Source organism: Lathyrus oleraceus, chromosome 5 (genome assembly GCF_024323335.1).
Source record: "Lathyrus oleraceus cultivar Zhongwan6 chromosome 5, CAAS_Psat_ZW6_1.0, whole genome shotgun sequence".
NCBI lineage: Eukaryota > Viridiplantae > Streptophyta > Magnoliopsida > Fabales > Fabaceae > Lathyrus > Lathyrus oleraceus.
Genome location: NC_066583.1, coordinates 460,404,708 through 460,428,156, shown reverse-complemented (window position 1 = coordinate 460,428,156; position 23,449 = coordinate 460,404,708). Strand labels below are relative to the sequence as shown.

Sequence of the window (23,449 nt, the reverse complement as noted above, 5' to 3'; positions counted from 1 at the left end):
TTGAAAATTTGAATGAGTGTTTGAGAGAAAACAAAGTGGATAAGTTTGGATGATGGCGAGAGCTAGGATTGACGAGATATACATCTCGAATAAAACCAACCATTTCCAAAAAAATACAAAAATAAGGACTCGATCCAACGTCGAGTATTTTCTCAATAAACAAATCAAGTCATTTCTCCCTCCTATTCCATTCCAGTTCTTTCAAACTTTCATCAAACGCTTGATTTCAACGTCAAGCCATTTTTTCTAATAAAAACTCAAAAAATATTAATTTATAGTTAAGACCTTTTCAATAAAGGTGGAAATGGAACGTGGTGTATACCGCGCACTCCTGAGACTAGGATTCGAGATGTATACCTCGTCAATCCTAGCTCTCGCCATCATCCAAACTTATCCACTTTGTTTTCTCTCAAACACTCATTCAAATTTTCAAATTTCTTTTAAACGTCCATCATTACTTGATCTAGTGTCAAGTCATTTTTCACAAAAAAACTCAAAATACTTAATTCTTATTTAACACTTTTTCAATAAAGGTGGAAATGGAACATGGTGTATACCATGCACTCCTGAGATTAAGATTCGAGACGTATGCCTCGCCAATCTTAACTCTCTCCATCTTCTAAAATTGTCAATACGGTTTCTTCAAACCCTTTCTCAATCAAATTCCAAAATACTTAATTCCTATCTTAACCTCTTTCAATAAAGATGGAAATGGAACATGGTGTATACCATGCACTCCTGAGACTAGGATTCGAGATGTATATCTCGCTCATCCAAGTTCTCACCATCACTCAAAGTACATCCAACCAATCAAACTCTTTTCCCGCCGCCGTGCGATTAATCAAAAACCTTTTCCATAAACGAAAGATATATTGTCTTAAGTGATACAAAACAATGTTTCGGCCACGATTGTTGAGTAGAGATAAATGACGCTTTTCCGAATGTAGATTTATAAATCCGTTCGATGTGTGATATGCGTCCACTCCTCATCTGTTTTGGGTAAAACGATGTTTTTGTCGATTAATACAATATAGCTTTCGCTAAAATCGACCAACACACAAACATTTTTCTACCCAGAACTACGTAAGCCTTGATTTCTCTTTTGAGATACGTAGGAGCAGGATTTATAAATCTTGTCAGGCCCACTAATAAAAAAACTTAGGTTTAGTCCTTCGTCAAAAAACCAAAAACATTTCTTGTTTCTTCTATTCTTTCTTTCCCACCTAATAAACTGAAAAGACTAACATTTCAAACTAACATTAATGCACACAACTGACCTAATGGTTCCCGTTGAGTACAACGGACGTGAGGGGTGCTAATACCTTCCCCTTGCGTAACCGACTCCCGAACCCTGATATTGGTTGCGATGACCATATCTTATCCTTTCTTTTAGGGGTTTTATCGATATTTTCCCTTTCCCATTTTGGGAATAAATAAAGTTCGGTGGCGACTCTGTTCAATCCATCATTGCGAGCGTGCGATCGCGCTTCGCTTTGAAGTCGTATCCCCATTTTTTTCGAGATGATGGCGAGAGTTAAGATAAGCGAGGCATACGTCTCGAATCCCAGTCTCAGGAGTGCATGGTATACACCATGTTCCATTTCCACCTTTATTGAGAAAGTGTTAAATAAGAATTAAGTATTTTGAGTTTTGTTGTGAAGAATGACTTGACACTAGATCAAGTAATGATGGACGTTTAAAAGAAATTTGAAAATTTGAATGAGTGTTTGAGAGAAAACAAAGTGGATAAGTTTGGATGATGGCGAGAGCTAGGATTAACGAGATATACATCTCGAATAAAACCAACCATTTCCAAAAAAATACAAAAATAAGGACTCGATCCAACGTCGAGTATTTTCTCAATAAACAAATCAAGTCATTTCTCCCTCCTATTCCATTCCAGTTCTTTCAAACTTTCATCAAACGCTTGATTTCAACGTCAAGCCATTTTTTCTAATAAAAACTCAAAAAATATTAATTTATAGTTAAGACCTTTTCAATAAAGGTGGAAATGGAACGTGGTGTATACCGCGCACTCCTGAGACTAGGATTCGAGATGTATATCTCGTCAATCCTAGCTCTCGCCATCATCAAAACTTATCCACTTTGTTTTCTCTCAAACACTCATTCAAATTTTCAAATTTCTTTTAAACGTCCATCATTACTTGATCTAGTGTCAAGTCATTTTTCACAACAAAACTCAAAATACTTAATTCTTATTTAACACTTTCTCAATAAAGGTCGAAATGGAACATGGTGTATACCATGCACTCCTGAGACTAGGATTCGAGACGTATGCCTCGCTTATCTTAACTCTCTCGCCATCATCTAAAATTGTCAATGTGGTTTCGTCAAACCCTTTCTCAATCAAATCTAAGATGCCTAAATCTTATTTAACACTTTTTCAATAAAGGTGGAAATGGAACATGGTGTATACCATGCACTCCTGAGATTAAGATTCGAGACGTATGCCTCGCCAATCTTAACTCTCGCCATCTTCTAAAATTGTCAATACGGTTTCTTCAAACCCTTTCTCAATCAAATTCCAAAATACTTAATTCCTATCTTAACCTCTTTCAATAAAGATGGAAATGGAACATGGTGTATACCATGCACTCCTGAAACTAGGATTCGAGATGTATATCTCGCTCATCCAAGTTCTCGCCATCACTCAAAGTACATCCAACCAATCAAACTCTTTTCCCGCCGCCGTGCGATTAATCAAAAACCTTTTTCATAAACGAAAGATATATTGTCTTAAGTGATACAAAACAATGTTTCGGCCACGATTGTTGAGTAGAGATAAATGACGCTTTTCCGAATGTAGATTTATAAATCCGTTCGATGTGTGGTATGCGTCCACTCCTCATCTGTTTTGGGTAAAACGATGTTTTTGTCGATTAATACAATATAGCTTTCGCTAAAATCGACCAACACACAAACATTTTTCTACCCAGAACTACGTAAGCCTTGATTTCTCTTTTGAGATACGTAGGAGCAGGATTTATAAATCTTGTCAGGCCCACTAATAAAAAAACTTAGGTTTAGTCCTTCGTCAAAAAACCAAAAACATTTCTTGTTTCTTCTATTCTTTCTTTCCCACCTAATAAACTGAAAAGCCTAACATTTCAAACTAACATTAATGCACACAACTGACCTAATGGTTCCCGTTGAGTACAACGGACGTGAGGGGTGCTAATACCTTCCCCTTACGTAACCGACTCCCGAACCCTGATATTGGTTGCGATGACCATATCTTATCCTTTCTTTTAGGGGTTTTATCGATATTTTCCCTTTCCCATTTTGGGAATAAATAAAGTTCGATGGCGACTCTGTTCAGTCCATCATTGCGAGCGTGCGATCGCGCTTCGCTTTGAAGTCGTATCCCCATTTTTTCGAGGTGCGACAATATGAAACTCAACATCAAATAACAATTGAGGAAGATTTCTTCTCCGGAAACTACTAACTCGAAACCACTCTCTCAACCGGTAAAAATAAAAGGTGCTCTGAAGAAGGTCAAGTCTACATCGAGTGACAATTCAACGGTGCAATATCCTTCGTATTTTGAACATGTTGACAAAGTTTTTTCGGGCTCACAAACTTCGAAATCTAAAAAAAGTGTTTTTAAAGGAGCTCGCATTAGCAAATCACCTTTTTCACCGCCTCCACCAAAAATTCCAATCATTTTTTATGCATAAATACATCAAGCAGATCGCCAATGTTGAGGGTGACAGTAATTACGGTTTTCGAGCTGTTTCGGCTTTACTCGATAAAGGAAAAGATAATCACACACTTGTCGGCCATCAATTTATCCATGAATTGAGGACCCATAAAGAATCATACACACGACCTTGCGGAAAGAAAGAAAAATTTGATGCAATTTATGAGTCTCTTGTTCCTTGTATTAGTGGACTGACATAGGAGGAAAAATGGATGCGCTTCCCTGAAATGGGTTAGCTCATAGCAAGTGCGTATGATATAATGTGTATTAAACTTACAAGATACTGTTTTTTTGACACTTTTTTCCCATTGCGCACCATCCCACCTCAAAATCTAAATGATTGTATTATGTGTATTGGATGGCTTTCAAAATCACGACACTTTGTTCAAGTTTATTTGAAACTGGGATGCCCTATACCACCTACATCAGTGGAGTGGATGACTCATTCAACAGCAAAAGTTGAGACTTGGTCGAACCAATTTGTGGAAGGGATGCAAGAGTTCACCAAATTGAGCGACATTGAAAGAGAATCAAATGCACAAAAATCAAAAGGGGGACCACCCATACTTACTTTTTCGTCAGATCTTTCAATTTATTTTACTTTTTCGTCATCAATTAATTGTATCTAATTATATATTAATATTAATGAAGTGTAATATATAAAATTTCAAATATTTTAATACACTTTGATATTTGTCAAAAAATTGTCCATTTGCCAAACAAAACACACAAGTTTTGTTTTCTGTCTGGATCAAGAGAGATTCTAGAGATGCACCTCCGAAATAAGATGATAGGGTGGTACCAGAGATGCATCTCCGAAACCTTCATTGATACAAGATAGAATTTTTAAGGTCCATGTTTGTCCACAACTTCTAAAAACATAGGCTCATATTTTTTATTTCATACAAAATGAAAATGTCGCAAATGAACATCATCTGGTATTTCACAAATGTATCATTTTCCAGCGCGACACTCGGGTGAAAATTTAAGATCAATGAGTACACTTGTTTTCCAGATCTGTAATACGAAGTGCAGAATCTCCTACCTTACGAAGATAATCGAAAAATTGTGAAGCTCGAGTACCATTCACCGTTAATTAACAACAAAGACAAGATTAAGTTCAACAACTATGAGCTCAAGACGGATGTAAATGTAAGAGCTATGTTGGATATATTTTCCGTTTTGAAACAAAAGTTCTAATCGAGGTGGAAGCGACGATTTCAAGACCGATCAAAAATATTGTGAAGACGTTGAAGCGTCCACATGGATATTGCAATGTAATGTTTGATTTTGTGTTAACATCACCTATGTAATGTTGATTTTATATTATGAATGGTAATTTTGTTTTGTCTAAATACAACTTTCTAGTTTTTTGCTTCTGTTTCTGTTTCAGTATGCTACAGAGATGCATCTACAGACAAATTAAGAGATACATCTCCGGATCTAAAAAAGCCACACTCCTAAGGCGTGACTCGGAATTGACCTAGGATATGTGTGTTTGGGGTGCGTCCGGAGATGTATCTCCAAAATCTGGAGACATTTTTATATTTTCACGTGGTATTCTAATAATATATAAGGTGCATTAAAAATGTCCTAAATATTTGGTTCCTATTTATTATTTATTAATATATTTTTATGAATTAATATTTCTCATCTACCTATGTGAGTGCGAATGAACTTGGGACAAATCTCTTACTAGTTTATTCATAATACTAGTAACAAATTTGTGCGTTCGCACGAGTTCCCGTCTGAATTCATAATACGTTTTATCAACATTGAATTCATATTTTTGGACTGTTAACATTTAGAGAATTATAATCATAAGCTAATATAATCCCCAACTTTGATTCCTCTATCCAAAAAGTACATTAAAAAACAAAGGTAACATGAATAAAATATTTAATAGTATGTAGTTATTATAAACTTCAAAAGACAACATGTCAACATCTCAAAAAATATCTCTTAACTAAACCATAAAACCTTGAACTTCATCATTGCAGCAAGACCAAAGCTCATAACTTCTTTTTCCATCCTACAATAGCATAAAGAACTTTGTAACATACCAATCATCAAATATCTGTATTTGAATCGATATAAATTGTTAGCCTCCCTGCAGTTTTTAAACTGGATCACCATATCTGATACAAATCAAGTATGCCAATATCAAACAGATGATCATCAATATAAATAAAATAATTATGAACTTTCAATTTGTTTTATTTAAAGTAAATAACAAAAAAAGAATTACTTATAAAGATGCAAATTTAAGTAGCTTTGAAATTTGTTTTACATATTATAAACAAAATGTATCAACTTTTATGCATTAATCCAAGTAGTATTTTTAAATATTTGTAATAATAATACACTCATTTGATACAATATAAACGCTTAGAACTCGTGTGTGCATTTATAAAAATATTTGTAACTTATTTTTGTTTAAAAAAAATAATTGTATCAACAATAGACTTTTTCCTGTTTATAGAAATATTTGTAACTTATTTTTGTTTATAAAATTAATTGTATTAACAATATATTTTTTCCCGTTTATAAAACTATTTGTAATTTATTTCTATTTTTAAAAATAATTGTATCAACAATTGACTTATTCCTGTTTATAAATATATTAGTAACTTATTCCCGTTTATAAATATAATTCTATTAACAATAGACTTTTTTCGTTTATAAAAATATTTGTAACTTATTTCAGTTTATAAAAATAATAGACTATTTTCCGTTTATAAAAATATTTATAACTTATTTCCGTTTATAAAAATAATTGTATCAATATTAGACTTTTTTTCATTTATAAAAATATTTGTACAAAAAATACACTTTTTCCCATTTTTAAAAATAATTCTATCAATAGTAGAATTATTCTCATTTATAAAAATAATTGTATTTTTCTGTTTATAAAATTAATTGTATCACCAATACATATTTTCCCATTTAAAAAAATATTTGTATAAACAATACATTTTTTTCATTTATAAAAATATTTGGATCAACAATACATTTTTTTCCGTTTATAAAGAAATATAATGTTATCATTTTATAACTTTATTTTATAAATAATCTTATATAATATTTAATTTAATAATTAAATAAATAATACAATTAATTAAAAAATTAAATAACTTTTAAAATTTTAATTTTATGAAATTAGTCATTAATTATTAATATTATTTATTTAATGTTTATTTTTTTATTTATTCATATCTTATCATATTTAATTTTGAGTTTTTAATTAATATATTTTATAGAAATAAATCTATAAGTTATAAATACATAATTTATTGTATTCGATTGTCCTTAAATATTAGATTCAGATATGATAAATTGATAACTCTTTGGGTCAATAAAAGGCAAAGCAAATCATTCTTTCACACATCGAAATCCACAAACACTAAATATTTAACAACTTGTTACTCCCTCCGTTCCTTTTTAAGTGTCATTTTTTGACTTTTTACACATACCAAGGAAACTAATCATTATTGTTACTTTTCAAACAATAATTGTTCTTTTACCTATAATACTCTTAATTATTTATTACATTCACTTTACTTTTTCTCTCTCTGCAATCATTATTTAGGGGTAATTTTGACAAAATTGCAATTAATACTACCTTTAACTTTGCAAGTGACAATTAAAAAAAAACAAATTTTTTGCAAGAAAGTGACACTTATAAAGGAACGGAGGGAGTAGTAAACAAATTCAAACCATTTGCTTCTTTTACATTTGTTTTTGTTGCTGAAAACGATTCACAACACTCGTCACCATGTCGAAGGGATGATTGTGTCGATGAAGAAAAGTGTGTTGGACTTCAATGACTTCACAACTTCCTTTCTTGATGGTCTTTATGTGTTTCTCGATAAAGGAGTTTCCATTCAACTCATTGGTTAGGGATGACGATGGATAGAATTTGGATAGGGTATTATAATAATATTCCCTATATCCACGATTTAAAAAAATTCCCATGTCCGAATCCATATCCGTTTGAGTGTCAAAATTAGCACCAATATTCGGCTCTATGTATAGGTAAGTACTCATACCCGTACTCACAATCCGCATTCCTGTTAAAAATTAATAGATTAATTATAAAATATAATATAATTTTAAGTTTTTAAAATCATTAAAAAGTTTTCAAACAATTTATTGTTGAAATAAAGGAACACTTATATTAAATACGTAATGGTTTATCATTGATATATGTTTTATAATTGATAAACATACATTTTTATATAATAATATAAAAAATATATATATAATATAAATAAAAATACATAAATATATAACGTGTGAGTATGGGGCAGAGTAGGAATATAAATAAAAATACATAAATATATAGTGTGCGAGTATGGGACAGAGTGGGTATCAAGGTGCCCATACCCGCACCCATGTCCATACTCATTTTTGCGGATTTTTATCCTAGTTGTTCTGGATAAATTTGCGGATATCTATTGGGATTGGTTAAATTGCCATCCCTAATTGATGTTGTTAGCATTAATCCATTATTATCCAAAGCTCTTTTCCTCTTGTGTTCCTCCGATTATCCAATTTCTTAGCAGTTCTCTTCATAGCCTTATGATAACCATCAATATACAATGTACATATAAATTTATCATTTCATAACAAATATTATTCTTGTGAACCAAGAACTTGTTCCTTGAGTGCCTCTATTATAGAGGATAACTAATCTCTATTTCTTTCTAGTTTAAGGCATCTGATTAATAATCTTAGATATAACTAACATGCACATATCCAAATACTACTAAAATTACCAATGAAATCTGAAGTTAACCACAAGGTCACTATAGCGTCACCACCATACACGTCAACAGAAGTGGTGTAATTTAGGTCTATCTGTAAAAATTAAAAACAGTGTTAAGACAGAGTCATCAACGATAACACAAAATTAGACACTAATGTAAGACCATAACAGCCAGTGTTCAAAAAATCAGATACAAAACAAATTTTAATGACATGTCATTCATTCAAAGACAACATTAAATCACACCACAGTGATTGATTTAGAATGGAGGAATAATTAACTTAAGAAAGACTCCACTTTGCTCAATGGATTAGATAAGACAGAAAATAGGTTGCATTTCATTATTTGTGTGTATTGTTGTTATTATGGGCTGACCAAAGTGCCTTACATAACACTTAACTAAACAAATTGGAAAGTAAGAAACATGTTCAGTTATAAGAAACAATCTAGATAAGCATCTTAATCAATAAACTGAGTTTTCATCATAGCACCCAACGAGTGCCATCAATAAATTGAGTTTTCATCATGGCAACAAAGTATGGAAATCAAACCAATCTAAAACAATGTATACCAGTTAGGATGCTCAAATGGAATATTAGCATTTGATGAAGGATACATGTTTAGTTCTTGTGTGTTTCTAAATATTGGCTGTTAAATTACAGACCACTCATCAAGAAAACTTTGTTGCTAAGAATTATTTTGACAGGTAAGACTCAACTTCTATGGAGTTACAATGGTTATGTGAAACAACATCTTGAGATCTTATGAGCATTCTTACAATTTGTGCCAATGAAAGATGTCCTTTACTCACTCATGACTTGCATAAACTTATCAACAAATCTCTGAGCACCAAAGCAAGTACAATAAAACATCTTAATTAGCTAAAAAATTGAAAGGACTACCCGAGCAACAATGTTACTAACAACACGTCCATCATCTAATCACACATTCTGGATCTGTATGTGTTAAAGATCCTAGCAATTCTAACCTGAAAAACACATTTCACAATGAATCAATTGAATCCAATCCAACAAACAATTTGAAATAATATAAAGTAAAGTGAAAATGACCTCCACTTCAGCCCGTCGGTGATAACTCATAATCAATGTCTCAGTCGTAGCAACATCGGACACCTGTCTCACATCACAATAATGTCTTTATTACCAGATGAAAATTATACAAACAAAAAGGATAAAAAAACATATGAATTCCAGAGTAGAAATCTATATGCAAGTAACAACATGAATTCCTATTTTATTTTTCAGAACAAATCAAAACCACATCTTAGCAAGCAAATCAGAAGCCAACGTAAACCAAAACAAAATCATGGCGAGGAAACTCAGTGTGCAGCATTGTGATAATGGCGGATATGACGACGACGGTCGCAGAGGCATCCATGGTGGTTGTTGTGCGGTTCCGTGGAGGGTGTTGAAATCAGTGTGATGCAATTTTCATAATGGAAGTGGGGTGAATGGTTTCTTCATCTTCTGTGGCTCTAGTCGGGTTTGAATGATGAAGCAAATAACATTTGTAATTAAGGTTATGTTTGGATTGATGGAACATCATGGAGCGGAGCGGAATGGTATGGTATAAATTCATATTACATTGTTTGGTTTAATTAAAAATGGATGGAATGGAGCGGAACATGATGGAATGCATTTCATCCCATTCCCTCACTTTCCATCACTTTTTATACCTTTTAATTTGGACGGAATGAAAAAATTGCTCTATTCCGTTATGAAATACCCAAACAATGGAATGACATATTTATTCTATTTTGTTCCGCTCCGCTCCATTCCACTCTATTACGCTCCATTCTGATTCGTTCATTTTAGTGTATCCAAACATAGTATTAGACTCCCTCAAAAGGTTTAGTGGGAAATTTCAGAGCATTATTTATTAAAAGTCAGTGGCTCCCTCAAATCAAATAGAAAAACCAAAATACATTTGTCGCGGTTTTGTCTTTTCTCAAGGCCAATTTGAGTCCTCTGAACTCAACTACTGGAATAGGTCATTATCCAAGTTTCTCTCGATTTCTTTCACATCTAATGCTTTTTAATTTCTTCAAAAGTTTATCAATTTCATATTTAGTGTAGCGCTAATTGGATTATATTATGATAATGATAAAAGTGTTCTTCAAATCCACAATTTTGTTTTTGTGAAGCAACATGTTATGATTGGTCTTGTTGACTTTAATTAGGATACATACTATGCTTTTTGCATAAAAATGTTTAATTAACATAGAATTTACATTCATTCTTCTCAAGATAATGCTAATATATGTGGCTCAATTTAGAGTAATTAGTTATAGTTCAAATTAAATTGGGTAGTTGGTTAGTTAGAGAGGATTATAGATATGCATAGATTAAATAAGGATAGAGGAAGGATGTTGGTGCTTTTGATATTCTGAATGAAAGGAGAGATCCTTTATGAAGATGACACTCCCATTTCTACCCATAAAGCTCATTGCAGTGAGGGAGTTGATTATCGGGGAGTTATTGAGTGGTTAGTGTGAGAGATCCAACTCTGAAACATTTTGGAAAGGGAGAGGTCAGGCTCTCGAATCTTAAATTGCTGTCACTAACAACTGATGTGGGAATTCCATGCAAACGGACAACCTCCTTGGCAATAATTTCAGCAAGCCCCCTAGCAGTGTAATGGTGTTTCAAAAGGATAAAATGGCTTATAAATAGGGATTGTTTTGAGATTTTTCTGAGAATAATTAAAATTGATTTTTAACCATTTATAAAGAGGGATTTAGGACAATGAATCATGTTTGAAACTTACTCATGCAAGTTTCGATTCCAGTTAATAACGAGAAATTCATTTTGTAGAAAGATAATAGAAATTACCGGTAATGCTTACTTTCGCCTGCACATTACCATCGCCTAGACTAACGAGTTGCGTGCTTTTGCAGGGTATCTCGTTTATTTAGAATCCTTTAAAACACGACTACTAAAATGGTATAACTTTTCTCACTTTACCCTAAGATATTTTCGTCGCCTTAGGTTCAACTGTCCAAAATTTCTAAGTCAGACATCAACTATACCATTTCAGCATATAATTGATTCTGAAATCTTTCATACTTTCATAACGAACTTAATCATTTAAAACACAAATATTGAACTAAAGGGAATTTCTTGTTATATAACATTCATTAGAGGACCTACCTGAGGCCTGTCAATTGGACAATCCTCATATCCCAAATCCTAAGGAATTCTACTAAGACATGTTTAATATTAAATCATACATGATAACAAATATGAACACATACATAATAATAATAATAATAATAATAATAATAATAATAATAATAATAATAATAATAATAATAATAATAATAATAATAATAATAATAATAATAATAATAATAAACGAAATGAAACTTGAAATAGAAGTGAAAAAGTTTATACAAGTTACTCCATGGAGACTTTAACAACAATACATAAACAAAGCTTTGTAGGAATTAGAAATGCAGAGAAAATAAACTTAATCTTAAAAGTACTAGTGTATGTAAAAAGCTTGATGGCTCAACCTCAATGTTACAAGCCTTATATGTCTAAATCCATAATGATGATGACAAATTTGTGTAATTATGCCTTAAAGATGAAAAGAAACAATTGCAATGGTTGTCAGGAGCACGTGTTAACTCCTAAGATCGTACGATCTTACGCTTCCTCAACCGGCCACCGAGTTGGATCGGTGCAAAGATCGTTGAATATGGGAGAGAGGTTGATGCGCCGATGAAGATTGTAAGCGCGTGAAATCTGTGATCTATTTCGTTTTGGTTTGGCCAAAATCTGTCTGGTTCGAGCCTTTGACTCGGATTCACATAACACAAACTGACCCATTTTGGCCAAATTTTGACTCGGTTCTAATCGAAATTAGGTTTAGCAGCGCATAAAGTTGTTTTGGGACATGTTGCTTTTTAATTTAGTACAGTGTTGGAAATATCATATCATTATCTATTAAAAGTCAGCGGCTCCCTCAAACCAAATAAAAAAACAAAATACATTTGTTGCGGTTTTGCCTTTTCTCAGGGCCAATTTGAGTCCACTGAACTCAACTGCCGGAGTAGGTCATTATCCAGGTTTCTCTCGATTTCCTTCGTATATAATGCTTCTTAATTTCTTCAAAAGTTTATCAATTTCATATTTAGTGTAGTTCTAATTGGATTATATTTTAAGTTTGTATGAATGTTGAGGGTGAAGATATGAACACAAACCCAAAATTTTGGATTAAATAGTCTTTTCTTCCCTATAAATTGACGCGATTTTGGTTTTAGTAATTGTAACCTAATTATTTTTTAATTCCTAATTTCAGGTTTGAATTCATATCATCATGCCCAACCGTCATACAAATCCAGAATTTTTTCAGATCGATGAGAACATATGTGTTTGTTTATGAGGTATTCATGTATGTTTATTTAGTACTCCACCATTTCAAACCATAATCATCTTTGGTAGTTTGATTCTATAACTTTATTATTCACTCTTTTTCTCATAATCTTCACCATCATCTTCCATTAAAGCTTTATCTTCATGTTTCTTTTTGAAGCAAGATTTGGATTCTTAGTTTCTCAAAGTACTAATGTGATTTTTATGTATGTAGGATGGTGAAGCATTTTCCAAAACAAATACACTCATGTATGTATGTACACTTATGACAACAATATGGGAGAGATGGAATGCAAGGTCAAGTTGGTTTAAGAAGGGTTAGAGCTGAAACATGTCATTATCATTAGCATTCTCCTGATTCATGAATAAGTATTGAATATTAATTAGTGTAAACAAGGTTTGCAAGTGCATGATCTCTTTCAAGAATAAGAATTGAACATCAATTTTCATATATTACAATTCAGTGCAAGAATTAAACAAAGGAATCTAATGGTCGAGTGGAAAAGGAATATGTATTTTTCAAAAAAGGGTGTGGGTTTGAATCCCACAAGTTGGAAAATTTTATTTTGTTAAATTTGTCAATGACACGTGGACCAATAAAAAATAATTGTATAAGACACGTCATGAATGAAGAAAATGGAAAAATATTTACACGTCAGCATCGTTAGCCACCTCACCATTTTTTTAACAGAACTTTGACGTCGGAGACTAACACTAACAAGAAAGTAACATGTAAGGACTTCAACGGAAAAAAAGATTTAGGGATCAAAATCAAAAACCCGCCAAGTTACAGGGATCGAAATACTATTTAAGTCAAAAATAAATATAATGAATATGCGATAATTTAACACTTTTGAGATGCCCTTCTAGAACAATTTCTTTCTTTCCGAGATTCTTTCCAAGAATTATTTCTCTAACTCGAGATTCGTTTCTTCTTCTTCTTCTTCTTCTTCTTCTTATTTCACTACTACTACTTCTTCTTTTTCGTCTTCTTCTTCTTAGAAGAAGAAGAAGAAAAAGAAGGGAATCTCGAGTTAGAGAAATAATTCTTGGAAAGAATCTCAACAAGAAAGAAATAGATTCTAGAAGGGCATCTCAAAAGTGTTAAATTATCGCATATTCATTATATATAAGCCAAAACTAAATATAATGAATATGCGATAATTTAACACTTTTGAGATTCCGTTATGGAATCTATTTCTTTCTTGCCGATATTCTTTCCAAGAATTATTTCTCTAACTCGAGATTTCCTTCTTCTTCTTCTTCTTATTATTCTTCTTCTTCTTCTTCTCCTTCTTCTCCTTCTTCTTCTTCTCCTTCTCCTTCTTCTTGCAAGAAGATGTGTACAAGCTTACCGAACTTGAGCCCATCTTACAAGAAGATGTGGACGATCTTACTGACAAAATAAGAGAGTTTGAGTTGAAGAACACTTAACTACGAGTCCAACTTAGTTGTACCAAGCAACAAAACTTCGACTTGGAAAACAAGGGTAAGCTAGTCAATGAAGAATTCAATGTTAGCAAGAAAAGATTAAGGGAGGTAGAAGGCCAAAGAGTATGGGTAGGTGGTGCTCTACAAGGAGCTAATTCTGAGATATACTTCCACAACAATAAGTTGGATCAAGCGTACCGCACTATCAAGGACCTTGAGAAAATTGTTGAAAGGTCTAATACAATGAAGAAGGAGGCTAGGGAGGATTATGAAGCCCAAATCCTAGAGTTAAGGACCACTCTCAAAGAGTGCAAGGATCTCTTGGCCAAAGAACAATTAGAAAGGGATAAAGTCTATCGAAGCTTATTGCGCGAGTAATTCCAACGTGGAAAAGCTTGTGAGCAAATCAAGAACTTAAGGATGAGAATCTACGACCAAGCCTACTTGGAATTTCAAAACAATTACCAATATTTGGAAGAGATATGTCATGGGGCATAAGCCTCAATGGCTCAAATGGATGGGATTATTTAAAACCTCCAAACTCTCTACAAAGAATGGAAGGACAAGTATATGAACATGGTTGTCTTGACTAATTACGCTCTACAAGACTTTCCTGACAAGTTCAAAGAGGCTAATTTAATCCTGTGCCCTGAGAACATCCCTGAAGAAGTCTACCACTTTGTCAAATTCTGCAAGAAAACAATGGCAGAGCTTATCACCGATTTTGAGGCTCTCCGTAAGTCTCACGGGGTTACTTTTAGGGTTGACATCTAGTTTACATACATTGTTTCAACAACTTGTATTTTTCAATTTCCAATGTACTTATACTTGTATTATTCCCTTTAAAGGATGAATGAAGCTTTGTTATGATTCACTATGCGTGTGCTTCTTTATTCTTGATTTCAATGTTTAAATGTTAAGTGTTCCTCACAATAAACAACACGAATAACTAAGAGCTTTGCATTTATAAAAAAAACATATAACATGCATGCATCATTTTCATTTTCAAAACAAAAAAACAAACAAAAACTCATCATTCACCCTTTCTTCAACAGAAACCGACATAACAAACTGACTTCCTGGTATCATTACTACACGCGCCAAAATTAACAAGCTATAATGGATCAGTTAGAGAAAAACCAAGTTTCTTTACGCGAGGAAGTATCCCAGGTGCGAGCGCAAATGGGACAGTTGATGGAGACTATACAAGTCGATGCTCTTAGTCAAGAGATTATGGCGAAGATGCAAGAAGAGATGAACCAAAGGACTCATGTTGCCGCTACTCCCATTCATATTGCCATTCCTACTATGGAAACCCATGTGCCTCCGTAAGGTCCCACTCCAATCCACATTCCTATGGGGCACCCGAAGGTGTTCCCCCTCCTGTCCTTAGCCCTCCTGTTATTGAGATCGACGATCAGCAAGGCAGCTTCTTTAGCCAAAGGGTTGCCTCTGTCTACGACGCCTTCGGTCCACCTGCCAACGAGGTATAGAACAAAGTTAAGTTAATTGAAGAAAATTTAAAATACATGGAGGGCTCTGATGCTTTAGGTCTCGATGCTGCTGAGATGCGTCTTGTCCCTGGTGTAGTCATACCATTTAAGTTCAAAGTGTTGGTGTAAGCCCTAGAGGCCAATACTTTTGGTACTTGTATCGAATTATTTATTAATTAATAAAAGGCTTTTTCTTTATTATGTTTGATTAATAAAGTCCCTAGAATATCTATTCCGTTTAATGTATCAAGTATGACTTAATCATGAGATCACATTAAATATAAGGACATTATTCTTAAAGTATCAGTAGTCGAGCTTTATTGTGAAGTGGGATAACATTAAAGCATTAAGACTATTATGTTTGTAGACTGATGATCACATCTCATGGATCATGGATAAAGAGTTATCAAGTCTTAAACATAGGTATGAATATTAAGAGTAATATTTATACCGGATTGACCCGCTATGAGAATACTATATAGAAAGTTATGCAAAGTGTCATAAGTTATTCTCATGGTGATAATGGTGTATACCACTCTTCGACCTGAAACCACTATGGATCCTAGATGTAGAGTCGAGTGCTTTATTGCGGATCCAACGTTGTCCGTAACTGGATAACCATAAAGACAGTTGATGGATACTCCACGAGGCATGTTGAGGGACATGAGTGACCTAGATGGAATTTGCTCATCCTGCGTAACAGGATAAATGTCTATGGGCCCAATATTGAACTGGACAAGGATGACACGGTCTATACCTTGTGTTCAATATAGACATAAGGGCAAAGGGGTAATTATACACATAATTATTATCACAGAAAGACTTGTCAGATCACGTGACATTTTCGTGACTTGGGTAGCAGTGATGTGTTGCTAGATACCGCTCATTGTTTATTATGTTAAATGCATGATTTAATATAATTGCCAACATCGCGAAAACCTACAGGGTCACACACAAAGGACGGATTGATGAGAGATAGAGTAACTAAGGAACATCGTAAGGTACGGTGCACTTAAGTGGAATACGAAATATGGTAAGGTACCACACGCTTAAGTGATTTTGGGCATATTATAAGATATGGGCCAAAATACACTTAAGTGGGCTTTTTAGCTTGAAGCCCACACATGTGGTTCTATAAATAGAACCCTTGGGTAGAAGCATTATCACTCAAGTGAAGAATTGGAATTTCGTTTCCCTCTCTCTCTCACTCAAAGCCTTCATTCGTACCAGCTAGCACTGAGATTGAAGGAACCCGTTCGTGTGGACTGAGTAGAGACGTTGTCATCGTTCAACGTTCGTGATCGCTCCGTGGATTTGTATCCAAGGTTTTGATCGTTACAAGAGATCTGCACCAAAGGTTTGAATCGCCATAAGAGGTAACGATTCTATCACTGATCATGCCCATTCGTAAGGATCACTAAATGGAGAAATTTTTAAATTCCGCTGCGCCTTGGATGGCAATTCTCCTTCACAAAGTCCCTGACTTTGAAAAGTACAAAGGGGCCAGTGATCCTATGACACATATCTGAGCCTATTGCTGAAAGATGGCCGCTTACTCCAATGATGACAAATTACTTATGCACGTTTTATAAGACTCATTGAGTGAAGTGTATCTAGACTGGTATATACAATTAGAAGGAACCCACATTCGGACGTGGAGGGAGATTGTTGAGGCCTTCCTAAAACATTATCAATATAACACCGACATGGCGCCCAACCTCACCCAGCTGCAAAATGTGACTCAAAAGTCCGACGAGACTTTTAAAGAATACGCACAATGATGGAGGGAAGTAACTGCAAGGGTACAACCTCCATTGTTGGAAAGGGAGTTGATTGATATGTTTATGGGTAACCTGTAAGACCCTTATTTAGACCGAATGGTTGGAAGCACATCTTCAGGTTTCTCTGATCTAGTCCTAGTCGACGAAAGGATAGATAACGTGATTAAAATGGGTAAAATTTAAAACTCTACAAGCACGTCTGGTGTGGTGAAAAAGCCCTTTTTATCTTATAGGAAGAAAGGGGAAGGTGAGGAAAATGAAACTGTTGTGGTGAGAGGAAGAGCCCTAACTTATCGTGTCACACACCAACAATCACCGTTGTGGCGCCAATTCAAAGTCAACAATCGTATGTTATCCCAGTTGATCAACGATCCAACCAATAACCTGCTCCATATCAATAACAACAATGTCATCAATAATAACAACAACAACAACAATGCTATCCACAATAACAACAACATCAACGAAGACCTGAAAGAAGGTTTGACCCAGTTCTTACGCCTTACAGCTGTATATTACCGTATCTGTTATGTGGTTCATTGGTGTAGTTAAAAGAGCTAGGACCGCCACGAATGGTCCTTCCTCCTGGCTACGATGTAAACGCCCGGTGCGAGTTCCACTCTGGCGCTCCCGGTCACTCAATTGAAAACTGCAAAGCCTTGAAATATAAAGTCTAAGATTTGATAGACTTGAACGTGATCACGTTTGCACCTAACGGCCAGAACGTAAACAACAATCCAATGTCGCCACATAACAAGCCGATTGTGAATATGGTAGAAGTTAAAGAGAAGAAGAAGTTGTCATCCCTAGTGGGCAAATTGAAAACTCCCCTCGTTGATATTAAGAATGTTTTGATGAAGAACAACTTGTTTCCTGTCTGTAGTGCAAACTATGAGCACTGTTTAATCAACCCTTAAGAATGAGAAGTTTTGAAGACTACTATTCAAGGATTAATGGACCAAGGAATCTTGGTAGTAAAGCGTATGTCCTCTAGTGAAGATGTGTCTACTTTAGAAATCTCGTACGATGAAGTTCAGCCACTACAAATCCCATATGATCTATCTCCAATGATTATTTATGATGACCCAATCACTCCTTTATTGATAATTATGCCCACTCTGTTCCCTTTTGAAAACACTAAAGCAGTGTCATGGATATGTGACTCGACTGTCTATATTGATGGGCAGAAAGTACAAGAAGAGCTCGTAGCATCCAATGAGCCTATGGTGAATATAACTGGAACCGATGGAGTAACAATAAGTGGAAGGACTTTTGCACTTGTACCTCTTGTAATTGAAAATGGTCGTACCTCTGATCAAGATGAAGGTAAACAAATTAAAAATGATCAGCAAAGGCAAGATTCCTTACCTACCAGTGAGGTGAAGGAGTTCTTGTGCATCATTAAGAAAAGAGACTATATGGTGGTTGATCAACTCAACCAAACCCCTTTAAAGATCTCAATATTATCTTTGCTAACATGCTCTGAGGAACATCAGATGCCTTAGTAAAATTCTTAAAGGTCGCTCATGTACCACAAGAAATTTTTGTCTTTCAATTTGAAGGTGTAGTCAACAACATCGCTACTAGTACCAATTTGGGGTTTAATGATGAAGAGCTTCCACCAGAAGGGAGAAACCACAACAAGGACTTACACATTTCTATTGTAGACACCATTCTATCTAGGGTCTTAGTGGACACTGATTCCTCTCTTAATATACTACCAAAGAGTTCTCTATCCAAGCTAACTATTGAAGGGCTTGTCATGAAACCCAGTGAATTGATTGTTTGAGCATTTGATGGATCGTGAAGACCTGTGATTGGTGAAGTTGACATCCCCATAAAGATTAGACCCCACACTTATTTATCACTTTCTTTGTAATGGATATATATCCCGCTTACAGTTGTTTGCTCTGACGGCCTTGGATACACTCAGTCGGTGCTGTCACATCGACACTCCATCAAAGGTTGAAATTTTTGGTCAACAAGCTTATGGTAATTGAAGGTGAGAAGTACATCATGGTCATCCACTTAGCGTCTTTTTGATATGTTGAAGGAGGAGGAGAGGTGCACAAAACCTCGTTCCAGTAATTTGAAGTGGTGAATGTAGAGATGGTTGTCCCGTAAGGGAAGAAAATAAAATTGAATTTCTGATGATCTCCTTAAAGGATGTCAAAATTATGATTAAGAATGGACACCCTAAAGGTTGGGGAAGGATATTGTATCTTCTTGTGAATAAGGACCGCTTCGTTTTGGGTTACAATTCCCAAAATGTGAAGAGATTAATGCCAAAAGTTATGGAGGAACAAGTGCCCCCGTTATCAGAAATCTTTGTAAGTGTCGGGGACCTCATAGACGGCCAAACTTGTGTAGTAGAAGAGCAAGGAGTTAACATTTCTATGGAAGAAGAATTGGTGTACAAGAAGGTTGAAGGACAAGAATTGACCAATTGGACCTCGATTGAGTTACCCGAAGTTACTATGTTTGAAAAGTAATTTTCATGTTTGTTGTTTTCCCTTTTAAGAAAAAGAACCCATGCTATGCCCAAGGCATGGGGGAACCATTTGTAGGGCCCCTATAATTTTCAATCAAAATAATCAATGAAATCATAACCTTTGCATTCAATGCTCCCTGTTTTTAATTTATTTTTACTTTTTCACTTAATCAAAATTGCAATGTTTTCTTATATTTTCCTTTTAAGTTTTCACTCAATCTTTCTCTCCTCCTTAAAAATAAATGCATGAACCCTGAATCATGCCGATTCCCCTCGATTACTACCAACAACGATACTGCTACAGTCCCATATAACTTCGACAAACCGATCAATCACACTGACAAAGACTGTGAGGAAAATTGTGAGCTCTCAGAGGAGTTAGCTCGATTGCTAAAGCAAGAGTCAAGGGTCATCTGACTGCATGAAGAATCAGTAGAAGTGGTCAATCTTGGAATCAAAGAGGAAGTGAAAGAGGTTAGAATAGGCCTAGCTCTGCAAGATGGCATGAAAGGAAAGTTGGTCAAACTCCTACAATAGGACATGGATGTGTTTGCATGGTCCTACCAAGACATGCCCGATCTTGACACTGACATCGTGGTCCACCAATTACGTATCAAAGAAGAATGTCCACCTGTAAAGCAAAAGCTAAGAAGGACTCGTCCTGACATGGCAATGAAGATTAAGGAGGAGGTGCAAAAGCAGCTCAATGCAGGTTTTCTAGCTGTTTCCAACTACCCTCAGTGGATAGTCAACATCGTGCTCGTACCTAAAAAGGATGGAAAATTGTGTATGTGTGTAGACAATAAAGATTTTAATAGAGCAATTCCAAAAGGAGACTTCCCACTGCCTCACATTGATGTGCCAGTGCACAACATAACTCAGTTCTATGTCTTCTCGTTCATGGATGGCTTCTCCGGTTACAACCAAATCTCAATGGCTCCGGACGACATGGAGAAAACAACCTTCATCACCCCATGGGGAACTATTTGCTACAAGGTCATGCCCTTTGGCTTAAAAAATGTTGGTGCAACATACCAACATGCAATGATGACACTCTTTCATGACATGATTCATAAAGAGATTGAAGTGTATGTTGACAACATGATTGCCAAGTCCCAAACTAAAGAAGAGCATTTGGTTAACTTGGAAAAGCTATTTAAATTCCTGAGGAAGTTTAGATTGAGGCTCAACCCCAGAAAATGTACATTTGGGGTAAGATCTGGTAAGCTGTTAGGTTTCATTGTCAGCCAACGAGGTATCAAATTAGACCCTGAAAAGGTAAAGGCCATACATGTTATGCATGCGCCTAAATTTGAAAACGAGGTTCGAGGATTCCTTGGGAGATTGAATTACATAGATAGATTCATATCTCACCTTACGGCCACATGTGATCCAATCTTCAAACTACTTCACAAAGATCGGGCCGTCATAGGGAACGACAATTTTTAAAATGTCTTTGAGAAGATCAAGGAGTACTTATAAGAACCTCCGATTATGATGCCTCATGTGTATGAAAGACATTTAATAATGTACCTAACAGTCCTTGAGGGGTCTAGGGATGTGTCCTCAGCCAACATGACGAGACTGGAAAGAAAGAACATGCAATATACTACTTAATTTACTGATTGCGAAAGAAGTTATTCAATGCTTGAAAAGACCTGTTGTGCACTTGCTTGGGCTGCCAAACATTTGAGGAAATACATGCTCACACACGCGACGCTCCTAATATCTAAGATGGATCCAATCAAGTACATCTTAGAGAAGCTTGCTCTAACCGGTAGAGTAGCCCGTTGGCAAATGGCTTTAACTGAGTACGACATCCAACATGTCACTCAAAAAGCTATCAAAGGGAGTGTACTGTCAAATTATCTTGCACATCAACCTTTTGAGGACTACCAATCTATGTGCTTTGATTTCCCTGATGAGGATATCATGTTGATAAGGGATTGCAACATCCCCGACCCCGAGGAAGGACCAAAACCTAGATCTCGGTGGACACTTGAGTTTGATGGAGCTTTTAACCTTCATGGCAATGGCATTGAGGCAGTCATCACCTCCCCGACTGGTTTTCACTTACCCTTCACTGAAAGGTTGTACTTTGAATATACCAATAATATGGCGGAGTACAAGGCTTGTATCTTCGGCATTGAAGCTGAAATTGATCTTAGGATCAAAATCCTTGAAGTTTATGGAGATTCAGCCTTGGTCATCATCCAAGATAAATGGGATTGGGAAGCCCGAGATCACAAGTTGATCCCTTACAAGGAGCGTGTCCTAAAGCTGATCTTGTACTTAGACGAGATTACATTCCATCACATCCCTAGAAAGGAAAACCAGTTGGTCGACGCCAAAGAAAATATTTCACCCATGTTTAAGGTAGAATGGAAAAATGAAGCACCATCTTTCCACCTTGACTACTTCGACGAGACTGCTTATTGTTTGGCAGCCGAAGACGGAGTTGATGGCCATCCTTGGTACAATGACATCACGAGGTTTTTGGGAAGCCAAGAATATCCTGAGAACGCATCTATCACCGACAAGATGTACCTTTGTAAGTTGTCTACCAAGTTCTTTTTAAGTGGATGGGTACTGTGCAAAAGGAATTATGATTCGATCTTGCTTAGATGTGTAAATAAATAATAAGAAAACCAAATTATAATGGAAATCCACGAAGGTTCCTTTGGGACACATGCTAGTGGACATACGATGGTGAAGAAAATCTTAAGGGTCGGCTACTACTGGATGACTATGGAGGTTGACTGCTACCGCCACACCCAAACATGCCATAAGTGCCAAATCTATGCCGATAAGATCCATGTACCTCCAGTGCCACTCAATGTTCTAACATCACCTTGGCCTTTCGCCCTGTGGGGAATTGATGTGATTGGATGCATCAAGCCGCCTGCCTCGAATGGACATCACTTTATCTTGGTAGCTATAGACTATTTGACCAAATGGGTGGAAGCAGTCTCGTATGTCAATGTCACAAGACAAGTGGTGACTCGTTTCTTGAAGAAAGAAATCATTTGTCGCTATGGGGTCCCAAATAAGATCATTATTGATAATGGATCTAACCTCAATAACAAGATGATGAAAGAGCTATGCAAGAGCTTCAAGATCGAACATCATAACTCATCATCATATTGACCAAGTACGTGCGCAGATGGGACAGTTGATGGAGACAGGTTTTTGCTCGAGGATAAGAAGTTATGGCAAGAATCCAAGAGGATATGCAACAAAGAGCTAATAATGTTGTTGCTGCCAATCCTTCTATTATCGAGAACCTTGTGCCACCATGCAACCCTCTAATGCAAATCTCTACAATGACACCCAGTGGTGTCCCTCCACCAGTCATCAATCCTCCTGT

General features: G+C 35.4%; 1 protein-coding gene across 1 annotated transcript; it reads left to right on the top strand.

Moving 5' to 3' along the window:
• Positions 1 to 21,816: 21,816 nt before the first annotated feature.
• Positions 21,817 to 22,722, top strand: LOC127081336 (uncharacterized). The gene is made up of 2 exons (XM_051021603.1): positions 21,817 to 22,216; positions 22,268 to 22,722. The coding sequence occupies exons 1-2, from the start codon at positions 21,817 to 21,819 to the stop codon at positions 22,720 to 22,722; spliced, it is 855 nt and encodes a 284-aa protein (XP_050877560.1).
• Positions 22,723 to 23,449: the final 727 nt, after the last annotated feature.

Bases quoted from the DNA above. Each gene is read 5' to 3' on its own strand.
- LOC127081336 (XM_051021603.1), top strand. From the start codon at position 21,817: ATGGATCCAATCAAGTACATCTTAGAGAAGCTTGCTCTAACCGGTAGA. The intron at 22,217-22,267 runs GTATCTTCGGCA...AAATCCTTGAAG, and splicing joins TATGGCGGAGTACAAGGCTT to TTTATGGAGATTCAGCCTTG.